This window comes from Protomyctophum bolini (genome assembly GCF_963924005.1).
Source record: "Protomyctophum bolini genome assembly, chromosome: 8".
In the NCBI taxonomy this organism is placed as follows: domain Eukaryota; kingdom Metazoa; phylum Chordata; class Actinopteri; order Myctophiformes; family Myctophidae; genus Protomyctophum; species Protomyctophum bolini.
The window spans coordinates 1,485,857-1,498,085 of NC_137869.1; the positions used below are offsets into that span (position 1 = coordinate 1,485,857).

Here is a 12,229-nt window from a genome sequence, read left to right on the forward strand (position 1 = left end):
TGTCAGTGGTTCTGTGACAGTGGTTCTGTGTCAGTGGTTCTGTGTGTCAGTGGTTCTGTGTCAGTGGTTCTTTGTGTCAGTGGTTCTGTGACAGTGGTTCTGTGTCAGTGGTTCTGTGTGTCAGTGGTTCTGTGTGTCAGTGGTTCTGTGTCAGTGGTTCTGTGTGTCAGTGGTTCTGTGTGTCAGTGGTTCTGTGTGTCAGTGGTTCTGTGTCAGTGGTTCTGTGTGTCAGTGGTTCTGTGTCACATTTGTTTCATTGCTTATTGGGATCTGGGATCGTGGAAGCAAATTCGATGACAGGGCTGTTCCTTTTTTTCAAGATACTTGGTAGATGATTGGATGGGACCGTCTGTCTATCACCGTGTGGGCGTGCAAACACAACCAATCATATTGACGTGTCTATATAGCTTCACATCCGGTTTCGCACATATCCCGCCCTTAGCTCACACTGATTGGGTCGGTACGGAGCGGTTCGGCGTTAGCTCAAATCCCTGCAAGATTCCAGATGGATGCTGTGTTGGGGAACATGGTTACCCAATACCGCCCCCAGCTGGCAAAGTCAGGTTAACCCCCTCCCAGTATAGCAAAGATTTGAGTTCAAACGTCCGCGTAAATAAATAAATAATGAATGAATAAGCTCTATCATAACGCATTGTGAAGCTTATTGTACTGACGTATTACAATAGTATTATAATACCTAAAACACTTTGTTTGAAGTAGACACTCATGCTTTTTTAGGGTTGATTTGGGGCCCTGAGGATGAATACGAAATGAATATCAACATATTAATACTGTCCAATACTTCTATGAATTATGACAGGCAGTTACTGCCGTCAAAATACTCTCAAAATACTCTCTCTGTATCTCTCTCTCTCTCTCTCCCTCTCTCTCTCTCTCTCTCTCTCTCTCTATGTCTCTCTCCCAGGTCCCTCGTCCTGTCCAATCACAGCGGGTCAGGAGACGCTCATAGAGATCTCTAAAGGTCGATCTGGTCTGGGACTGAGTATAGTGGGAGGAGCCAACACACCGCTGGTACCACACACACACACACACACACGCACGCACGCACGCACAGACACACGCACACACACACACACAGACACACAGCAGACTCAGGACAATGTCTAAGCTCCATGACACTTTATATATTTGAAATATGAAGATTCATTCATCTCTCTCTCTCTCTCTCTCTCTCTCTCTCTCTCTCTCTGTGTGTGTCTCTCTCTCTCTCTCTCTCTCTCTCCCTCTCTCTCTCTCTCTCTCTCTGTGTGTCTCCATGTCTCTCTCCCATCCACCAGGACGCCATAGTGATCCATGAGGTCTATGAAGAAGGAGCTGCCGCTAGAGATGGAAGACTGTGGCCTGGAGACCAGATCCTACAGGTGTCTGTCTGTCTGTCTGTCTGTCTGTCTGTCTGTCTGTCTGTCTGTCGCCCAAACCTAACCTTAACCCATGTCTATCCCGGATGTGACTGAAGTAGCTAGATGTAGCCAAAACACTCAATCGGGAGGTGTGATTCTATCGCGACTAGCGACGGGACCGCGGTGGGCCGTCTGACACAAGATCTTTTCTTAGAATTGGACGGAGATGATTTAGATCAAGAGTTTATTCACGTTTCAAGATTTGTTCAAGATCTCGTCGGCTAAAATGGGGGGGGAACCTTTTCGAAGACGTCAACAGACGCTCCCAGCCTGTGTAGAAAGCCAGAAAGTAATCAATTATCGCGATTGAAAGTAATCAATAAAAACATGCGCTAAACGGACATCTACGTGTCCCACACCGGACCGTTGGGGTTCCAACCACGGAGAAAACTGTTTCCTGCACGCTATGGGTTAAAACACGCTATGGGTTAAAACACGCTATGGGTTAAAACACGCTATGGGTCAAAACACGCTATGGGTTAAAACACGCTATGGGTTAAAACACGCTATGGGTCAAAACACGCTATGGGTTAAAACACGCTGTGGGTTAAAAGTGTCTGTTACTTCCAGGTGAACGGGGTGGACCTTAGGACCGTGGACCACGAAGACGCCATCCTGGCTCTCAGACAGACTCCGCCTCTCGTCCGCCTGACGGTGCTGAGAGACTCCTCCCACAACCTGGACCTCATCACCGTGGAGCTGACCAAGAAGACCGGGAGGGGCTTAGGACTCAGCATAGTGGGCAAGAGGTGAGACTGGGCGGGGCTTAGGAGACTGGTGGGGGAGGGGCTTAGGACTCAGCATAGTGGGCAAGAGGTGAGACTGGGCGGGGCTTAGGATACTGGGGGAGGGGCTTAGGACTCAGCATAGTGGGCAAGAGGTGAGACTGGGCGGGGCTTAGGAGACTGGTGGGGGAGGGGCTTAGGACTCAGCATAGTGGGCAAGAGGTGAGACTGGGGGAGGGGCTTAGGACTCAGCATAGTGGGCAAGAGGTGAGACTGGGCGGGGCTTAGGAGACTGGTGGGGGAGGGGCTTAGGACTCAGCATAGAGCATCACAGCCCCGCCCACTGCGATCAATTATCTTATTTTAATAAATCGATTCATATCGTCGGATTAATGCGATAACGTACCCAGGGTGCAGTAACCCCCCATGGCCACAGGGCGCAGTAACCCCCCCCGCGGCCACAAGGCGGCGAGTATTATTAAGGGCTAGCAAAATTGCAAAGTGCGGTTGCCGCAGTCGCTTACATAGGCCCCTCCCACTAACATAGGCCCCTCCCTAATTTCAAAATTTGCTATAACGCTTGAATAGTGTGGTCTTCTGCCCCTGCAAGGGAATTCATGTCTTTATAAACGATTGTAAAACATAGATTGATTTACGTAACCAACAACAGCCAATTGGCTACTACAAACGTTTGGCCAATCACACTTATAATAATAATAATAATAATAAAGTATTTTGTTTTGGAGGAGTGGCAGCGGGGTGTTCATCTCGTCTCTGACCAGAGGAGGATAATAATAATAATAATAATAATAATAATACAGTATTTTATTTTGGAGGAGTGGCAGCGGGGTGTTCATCTCGTCTCTGACCAGAGGAGGCGCTGCTGAGCTGGACGGACGGCTCATGCAGGGAGACCAGATCCTGTCTGTCAACCAGGAGGACGTGAGACAGGCTGACCACGAGACTGTGGCTGCTATACTGAAGGTGAGACAGTGTGTGTGTGTGTGTGTGTGTGTGTGTGTGTGTGTGTGTGTGTGTGTGTGTGTGTGTGTGTGGTATCAGCAGCTAATGCAGACCATCTCACAGCTAGGCTACAGATGTAAACTTTTAGTTTTTATCTTTGTGTGCGTGTGTGTGTGTGTGCGTGCGTGTGTTCCAGTGTACCAGAGGTCCAGTGGTGTTGGAGCTGAGCAGACTGAAGCCTGCTTCCTGGGTGTCTTCTGAACACGCATCGCTGGCGATCCAGGTGTGTGTGTGTGTGTGTGTGTGTGTGTGTGTTGGGAGAGACGAGAGAGATTGATAAAGAGCGGGGGAGACGCGCTGCGCTCTGATCGAGACGGATATCTCAATTGTTCTTTTTTTAAAGTAATTAGAAACAAAATGGTCCGGATGTTCGCTCGAAAATTCCTGCCGAAGTTCGAGTCCTATAAAAAGGTCTCGGGTGTGTGTGTGTGTGTGTGTGTGTGTGTGTGTGTGTGTGTGTGTGTGTGTGTGTGTGTGTTTAAAATGTGCTTCTTCCTCCACAGACGGGAAGTGGAAACAGCACAGTGAACGCCCCGCCCCCCACCTCCCCCGAGAGCCTCCCAGACACCAGCACAGACCTCCCAGCACAAGGTCAGAATGAATAGCTCTGCATTTTACTTTGTCTTAGTTTGTTTTTAATTATTATTATTTCCCCCTAATTCAGTCTTAATTCGTTTTGTAGAGTTTTTATTTATTTTTTGACAAAGCCCATAGTTTCAGTTTAGTTTGTATTAGTCATTGTGTTAGTTTGTATTAGTCATTGTGTTAGTTTGGGTTGTTTGTCAGGTTGTACGATTCAAAGAGGTCAGAGTAAAAAGGTCCTTCCAGCGATGCACGTTGTCGCGTGGATCAACGACAGGTCTGCTCCAGGAGGGGGCGCCACAACGCAAGCGTAACAAAGAAAAGCTGAACAGAATCCAGGTCTGGTGAGTCGCGGGCTAGGACACAACAATGCCACGGGGCCGCGCTCACGATAAACGCTTGCGTTGTCTCGCCCCTCGACCTCTCCGCGTGTACAGAAACAAAAACGCAGGTCTCGTCGGAAATGACTTGACTAGGTGCGTCAATCGCTGCGACCTTAACAGCGCCAGTGCTGTAGTGGCGGCTAGCTCGCCACACACACACACACACACACACACACACACACACACACACACACACACACAGGCCTTACTGGAGCCTATATAGTGTATAATATTACAAGTACTGCTGGGAGACAGACCCACACAAACGACGTACGATTATGGCCTTTAGCAGACACACAACACAGGTGCAGGTTTTGGCGGGAGGGTTCCCCTTACTCAGTTCCCACCCTTATGACTTTGTCGGGTGAGCGAGTACTGGAGACAGGTCTAGCCACAGGCTTTGTCGTAGAGAGAGGTTTTCAACCTAGTCTTGAATGTGCAGAGCGCGTCAGCCCCAACGGACCAAAGCCGGGAGAAGGTTCCACAGCGGAGCTGTGTCTGGGACCTAAACGGCCCTGCCTCCTGTTGTAACTTTTGATATCTTTGGGACAGTAAGCATTTTTGCATACTGTGAACGCACTGGTGTTCTGTTCGTTTTGTAAACACACAGTTTCACTTTTTACAATTTATTTTAAAATGTATTTTTATTCCAGTTTTTTTATTTAGTTATAATGTTGACGGAAATGTTTTCATTATTATTTTAGTTTTCTTTATTAGTTTTAGTTAACTATAATATCCTTCCCCCGACAGCATCCACCCGCAACCCCCGAGAATCCACCCGCACAGCAGCAGCGCCGGCCTCCACCACCCCAGCCTCCACCTACACCACCCCAGCATTCACCTCCACCACCCCAGCATTCACCTCCACCACCCCAGCATTCACCTCCACCACCCGAGCCTCTACCTCCACCTGCACAACCCCAGCCTCCACCTACACCACCCCAGCCTCCACCTACACCACCCGAGCCTCTACCTCCACCTGCACAACCCCAGCCTCCACCTACACCACCCCAGCATTCACCTCCACCACCCCAGCATTCACCTCCACCACCCGAGCCTCCACCTACACCACCCCAGCCTCCACCTACACCACCCCAGCCTCCACCTACACCACCCCAGCATTCACCTCCACCACCCCAGCATTCACCTCCACCACCCGAGCCTCTACCTCTACCTCCACCTACACCACCCCAGCCTCCACCTACACCACCCCAGCATTCACCTCCACCACCCCAGCATTCACCTCCACCACCCCATCATTCACCTCCACCACCCCATCATTCACCTCCACCACCCCAGCATCCACCTGCACAAGCCCAGTCTCCACCTCCACCACCCCAGCATCCACCTGCACAAGCCCAGTCTCCACCTCCACCACCCCAGCATCCACCTCCACCTGCACAAGCCCAGTCTCCACCTCCACCACCCCAGCATCCACCTCCACCTGCACAAGCCCAGTCTCCACCTCCACCACCCCAGCATCCACCTCCACCTCCACCTGCACAAGCCCAGCGTCCACCTGCACCACCCTGGCCTCCGCCGCCAGCACAGGTACGTTCTGAGTCTGCTGATGACGTCATCACACATGGTTTACAGGGCAGCGAGAGTCTCGCGGAAAACAGTTCAGGTCAGTGACTGACAACAGTTCAGGTCAGTGACTGAAAACAGTTCAGGTCAGTGACTGAAAACAGTTCAGGTCAGTGACTGAAAACAGTTCAGGTCAGTGACTGACAACAGTTCAGGTCAGTGACTGAAAACAGTTCAGGTCAGTGACTGAAAACAGTTCAGGTCAGTGACTGAAAACAGTTCAGGTCAGTGACTGAAAACAGTTCAGGTCAGTGACTGAAAACAGTTCAGGTCAGTGACTGACACTTAAAGACAAAGAGCAATACTTTGAAGTGTGTTAGGCACAGCCTAACACACAGGCCAGGGAGGAGGGCTACTGTACTGTACTGTACTGTACTGTACTGTACTGTACTGTACTGTACTGTACTGTACTGTACTGTACTGTACTGTACTGTACTGTACTGTACTGTACTGTACTGTACTGTACTGTACCACTCACTTCAGACGGGTCTATTTTTTAAATATCTATGGAAATGTCCATCCTGGCTGCATTGAATGGTGTTGATAACGGCTGATGACGGATATTAAATGCATTGAATGAACAGTAACTGTATGATGTGTGTGTGTGTGTGTGTGTGTGTGTGTGTGTGTGTGTGTGTGTGTGTGTGTGTGTGTGTGTGTGTGTGTGTGTGTGTGTGTGTGTGTGTGTGTGTGTGTGTGTGTGTGTGTGTGTGTGTGTGTGTGTGTGTGTGTGTGTGTGTGTGTGTGTGTGTGCGTGCGTGCGTGCGTGCATCAGACACCGGACTGCGCCTGGTGGAGATCACGCGGGTAAGTATTTTTTATAAGATTTCTCTGAGATAAGGTGTGTGGTTTAAGATAAGGTGTGGTTTAAGATAAGGTGTGTGGTTTCTAATAGCATTTACATGTATGTACCTGTTTAATTCATCCCACTGACAGTAACTCTGTCTGTCTGTCTGTCTGTCTGTCTGTCTGTCTGTCTGTCTGTCTGTCTGTCTGTCTGTCTGTCTGTCTGTCTGCCTGCCTGCCTGTCTGCCTGCCGTCCTGCCTGCCTGCCTGCCTGCCTGCCTGCCTGCCTGCCTGCCTGCCTGCCTGCCTGCCTGCCTGTCTCCCCCTCTCAGGGTGCCACAGACAGCCTGGGTATCAGCATAGCCGGAGGTAAAGGCAGTCCTCTGGGAGACATTCCTATCTTCATCGCCATGATCCAACAGAACGGAGCGGCTGCCAAGACCCACAAGCTGAAGGTATACCTAGTATATATGTACTATGATCCATCTGAAGGTACCTAGTATATATGTACTATGATCCATCTGAAGGTACCTAGTATATATGTACTATGATCCATCTGAAGGTACCTAGTATATATGTACTATGATCCATCTGAAGGTACCTAGTATATATGTACTATGATCCATCTGAAGGTACCTAGTATATATGTACTATGATCCATCTGAAGGTACCTAGTATATATGTACTATGATCCATCTGAAGGTACCTAGTATATATGTACTATGATCCATCTGAAGGTACCTAGTATATATGTACTATGATCCATCTGAAGGTACCTAGTATATATGTACTATGATCCATCTGAAGGTACCTAGTATATATGTACTATGATCCATCTGAAGGTACCTAGTATATATGTACTATGATCCATCTGAAGGTACCTAGTATATATGTACTATGATCCATCTGAAGGTACCTAGTATATATGTACTATGATCCATCTGAAGGTATACCTAGTATATATGTACTATGATCCATCTGGAGGTATACCTAGTATATATGTACTATGATCCATCTGAAGGTATACCTAGTATATATGTACTATGATCCATCTGAAGGTACCTAGTATATATGTACTATGATCCATCTGAAGGTACCTAGTATATATGTACTATGATCCATCTGAAGGTATACCTAGTATATATGTACTATGATCCATCTGAAGGTACCTAGTATATATGTACTATGATCCATCTGAAGGTACCTAGTATATATGTACTATGATCCATCTGAAGGTACCTAGTATATATGTACTATGATCCATCTGAAGGTATACCTAGTATATATGTACTATGATCCATCTGAAGGTATACCTAGTATATATGTACTATGATCCATCTGAAGGTACCTAGTATATATGTACTATGATCCATCTGAAGGTATACCTAGTATATATGTACTATGATCCATCTGAAGGTACCTAGTATATATGTACTATGATCCATCTGAAGGTATACCTAGTATATATGTACTATGATCCATCTGAAGGTACCTAGTATATATGTACTATGATCCATCTGAAGGTACCTAGTATATATGTACTATGATCCATCTGAAGGTACCTAGTATATATGTACTATGATCCATCTGAAGGTACCTAGTATATATGTACTATGATCCATCTGAAGGTATACCTAGTATATATGTACTATGATCCATCTGAAGGTACCTAGTATATATGTACTATGATCCATCTGAAGGTATACCTAGTATATATGTACTATGATCCATCTGAAGGTATACCTAGTATATATGTACTATGATCCATCTGAAGGTACCTAGTATATATGTACTATGATCCATCTGAAGGTATACCTAGTATATATGTACTATGATCCATCTGAAGGTACCTAGTATATATGTACTATGATCCATCTGAAGGTACCTAGTATATATGTACTATGATCCATCTGAAGGTACCTAGTATATATGTACTATGATCCATCTGAAGGTACCTAGTATATATGTACTATGATCCATCTGAAGGTACCTAGTATATATGTACTATGATCCATCTGAAGGTACCTAGTATATATGTACTATGATCCATCTGAAGGTATACCTAGTATATATGTACTATGATCCATCTGAAGGTACCTAGTATATATGTACTATGATCCATCTGAAGGTACCTAGTATATATGTACTATGATCCATCTGAAGGTATACCTAGTATATATGTACTATGATCCATCTGAAGGTATACCTAGTATATATGTACTATGATCCATCTGAAGGTACCTAGTATATATGTACTATGATCCATCTGAAGGTATACCTAGTATATATGTACTATGATCCATCTGAAGGTATACCTAGTATATATGTACTATGATCCATCTGAAGGTATACCTAGTATATATGTACTATGATCCATCTGAAGGTATACCTAGTATATATGTACTATGATCCATCTGAAGGTATACCTAGTATATATGTACTATGATCCATCTGAAGGTACCTAGTATATATGTACTATGATCCATCTGAAGGTACCTAGTATATATGTACTATGATCCATCTGAAGGTACCTAGTATATATGTACTATGATCCATCTGAAGGTATACCTAGTATATATGTACTATGATCCATCTGAAGGTATACCTAGTATATATGTACTATGATCCATCTGAAGGTACCTAGTATATATGTACTATGATCCAAGACCCACAAGCTGAAGGTACCTCCTCTATAGTGTCTATAATGCTATTTTGTATTTATTTTTTTGTATTTTTTTATTTAGCACAGTATAAAAACAACACAGTGAACATATAAATATGAGAAGGGTAAGGTGTTAGGCTGAGGCAAAAAAGCCCAAGGGGCTTATACGAGGCCTCTACCTATATAAATTAAAATGAAACATTGTACATGAGATATAGAATATCCAGAAAACATGATTGCAGTATATTAAACATAAACAAAACAAAAACACAACAAGAACATGATTAGAATTTTTGGTTATTTACATGATTAGCCAGAAATTCTAATCATGTTCTTGTTGTGTTTTTGTTTGTTGTTTTGTGATGATCCAACAGAAAACACAAACTGAAGGTAACCTAGTGTATACATGCTATGGAGTTATGAATGTCAAGTCAGTTGTATTCACGGCACATTTAAAAACAAAGTGCTTTATTTCCAGAACAAATGGACAACAGTCGGCGGTGGCTCAGCGGTAGAGTGGCGCTGGATCGTAACCGCAAGGTTGCCAGGTCGAACCCCCGTGGGCTCCCCCAGAGTCGGTGGGCTGTATTTTGCGTGTCTTAAGTATACCAGGTCTTATTCCCTATAACTTGAGTAAACTAAAGACCTGGAGGCGTGGTCAATGCCATTCGGCTATTCTGAGTGGCCAAAGAGCATTGACCACGCCTCCAGGTCTTTAGTTTACTCAAGTTATAGGGAATAAGACCTAAGACATAAGACACGCAAAATACAGCCCTGGGTCCTTGAGCAAGACACTGACACACTGTGTGTGTGTGTGTGTGTGTGTGTGTGTGTGTGTGTGTGTGTGTGTGTGTGTGTGTGTGTGTGTGTGTGTGTGTGCAGGTAGGTGACAGGCTGGTCAGCATCAACGGCCAGATGTTGGATGGACTTTCTCATGGAGACGTTGTTAACATGTTGAAGAACACGTATGGACACATCTGTATGCAGGTAACACACGCCAACTCCCTCTCTCTCTCTCTCTGTATGTCTATGTCTCTCTACCAGGTCATAGCAGACACTAACATCTCTCTCTCTCTCTCTCTCTCTCTCTCTCTATGTATGTCTATGTCTCTCTACCAGGTCATAGCAGACATGGCCAGCCATGTTGAAAGTCTCTCTAAGACCTCCAGTGTTCCCGCCGCCGACACACAGAGTCACCCCGCCCAGCCAGAGTGAGTGCACGTCACTGTGTGTGTGTGTGTGTGTGTGTGTGTGTGTGTGTGTGACTGTGTGTGTGTGTGTGACTGTGTGTGTGTGTGTGTGTGTGTGACTGTGTGTGTGTGACTGTGTGTGTGTGTGTGTGTGTGTGTGTGTGTGTGTGTGTGTGTGTGTGTGTGTGTGTGTGTGTGTGTGTGTGTGTGTGTGTGTGACTGTGTGTGTGTGTGTGTGTGTGTGTGTGTGTGTGTGACTGTGTGTGTGTGTGTGTGTGTGCGTGCGTGTACCATTCATAGCCAATGGAAGCCAGCGACATGACGATGCAAAGACTCAAAGATGCATGCAGCTGCTCCCATTGGTCTGCCCGTGTGAACGCACCAATGGAGTAACAGCAGCACGTGTGAGGTCACGGCGCTGCATGTGATGTCATTGGTTGGTGTGATGTCACACGGTGACAGTGTGCTGTGATTGGTTGCCAGGGCTCCCGGCTGCAGATCCATCGTGCTGCAGAAAGGATCGGACGGTTTGGGCTTCAGCATCGTGGGAGGGTTCGGGAGTCCTCACGGAGACCTGCCCATCTACGTTAAAACTGTCTTCAGCAAGGTGACGGTCTGTCTGTCTGTCTGTCTGTCTGTCTGTCTGTCTGTCTGTCTGTCTGTCTGTCTGTCTGTCTGTCTGTCTGTCTGTCTGTCTGTCTGTCTGTCTGTCTGTCTGTCTGTCTGTCTGTCCGTCCGTCCGTCCGTCCGTCCGTCCGTCCGTCCGTCCGTCCGTCCGTCCGTCCGTCCGTCCGTCCGCTCCGCCCGCCCGCCCGCCCGCCCGCCCGCCTGCCTGTACATCTGGCCACAATCAAATGTCAGTACACTTGATAACTCCACTGGTCATGAATTGTGTGTGTGTGTGTGTGTGTGTGTGTGTGTGTGTGTGTAGGGGGCCGCGCACGCAGACGGTCGTCTGAAGAGGGGCGACCAGATCGTGTGTGTGAACGGAGAGAGTCTGGACGGAGCGACACACGAACAGGCTGTCAGCATCCTGAAGACCCACCGGGGACCCGTCACGCTGGACATACTGTCCTAGCACACACACACACACACACACACTCTCTCTCTCTCTCTCTCTCTCTCTCTCTCTCTCTCTCTCTCTCTCTCTCTCTCTCTCTCTCTCTCTCTCTCTCTCTCTCTCTCTCTCTCTCTCTCTCTCTCTCTCTCTCTCTCTCTCACACACACACACACCAGTCAAGTCTTAATCAAACCAGTTCAAACCAGATGCACCGGGGAATTGCATGTCACAATCATTGTGGCCAAAAGAATAATGATAATAATAATGCGATCAACGATATTATCGCGATGATCAAAACATGTCACGTATGTGTCTACCACTCGAACCCCCACCGTCCCTATTATGGGGGGGAACTGTTCCCCAAAAGAATCTGGCCAATGGATTTGCGCAGAGCGAAATATGAGCGTACAGGTCTGCTGGATCAACTGTAAAAAGGCGTTAAGTGTCGCTAACGTTGCAGCGCAAACAGAAGCTAATTCATCGTAGCGACGGAGGACAACTTAACCATGCATTAAAATCCCAGTGATGTGATCGTCGTTCTGTTGCATCGCGATAAACGATCGTAGCGATCGACCGTCCCTATAGTCGGTGGATTTACACGACATCAGCAATAAGGGAACGAAAAGGGAAGTGGTGTCACCGCCATACCATGTGACATCACTGCTGGGCGGAGCACGGCTTCCTTTCCCCGCGGCCGTTAGCGTTAGCATGTTAGCAGAGCGAGCGGAGCGCACGAGCAGAGCGCACGCCACTGCGAGTAGTGTGTGTGCAGCGTCATTAAGCCTGAATTAGAATTCGCCGCACTGGAAA

The 12,229-nt window shown here is 46.9% G+C and overlaps 1 protein-coding gene across 1 annotated transcript in view; it reads left to right on the forward strand.

Moving 5' to 3' along the window:
• Positions 1-11,437, forward strand: part of patj (PATJ crumbs cell polarity complex component) — a gene marked incomplete at its 3' end in the record, with an annotated part of 91,282 nt that extends 79,845 nt beyond the window's left edge. Inside the window, exons 39-51 of the mRNA XM_080769633.1 lie at positions 926-1,032; positions 1,299-1,382; positions 1,992-2,170; positions 2,983-3,130; positions 3,306-3,392; positions 3,673-3,760; positions 4,885-5,685; positions 6,497-6,528; positions 6,840-6,962; positions 10,052-10,156; positions 10,289-10,380; positions 10,843-10,966; positions 11,291-11,437. Coding sequence (XP_080625759.1) covers positions 926-1,032; positions 1,299-1,382; positions 1,992-2,170; positions 2,983-3,130; positions 3,306-3,392; positions 3,673-3,760; positions 4,885-5,685; positions 6,497-6,528; positions 6,840-6,962; positions 10,052-10,156; positions 10,289-10,380; positions 10,843-10,966; positions 11,291-11,437 — 2,117 coding nt within the window. The remainder of the gene's footprint in view (positions 1-925; positions 1,033-1,298; positions 1,383-1,991; positions 2,171-2,982; positions 3,131-3,305; positions 3,393-3,672; positions 3,761-4,884; positions 5,686-6,496; positions 6,529-6,839; positions 6,963-10,051; positions 10,157-10,288; positions 10,381-10,842; positions 10,967-11,290) is intronic.
• Between the last annotated feature and the right edge of the window lie 792 nt (positions 11,438-12,229).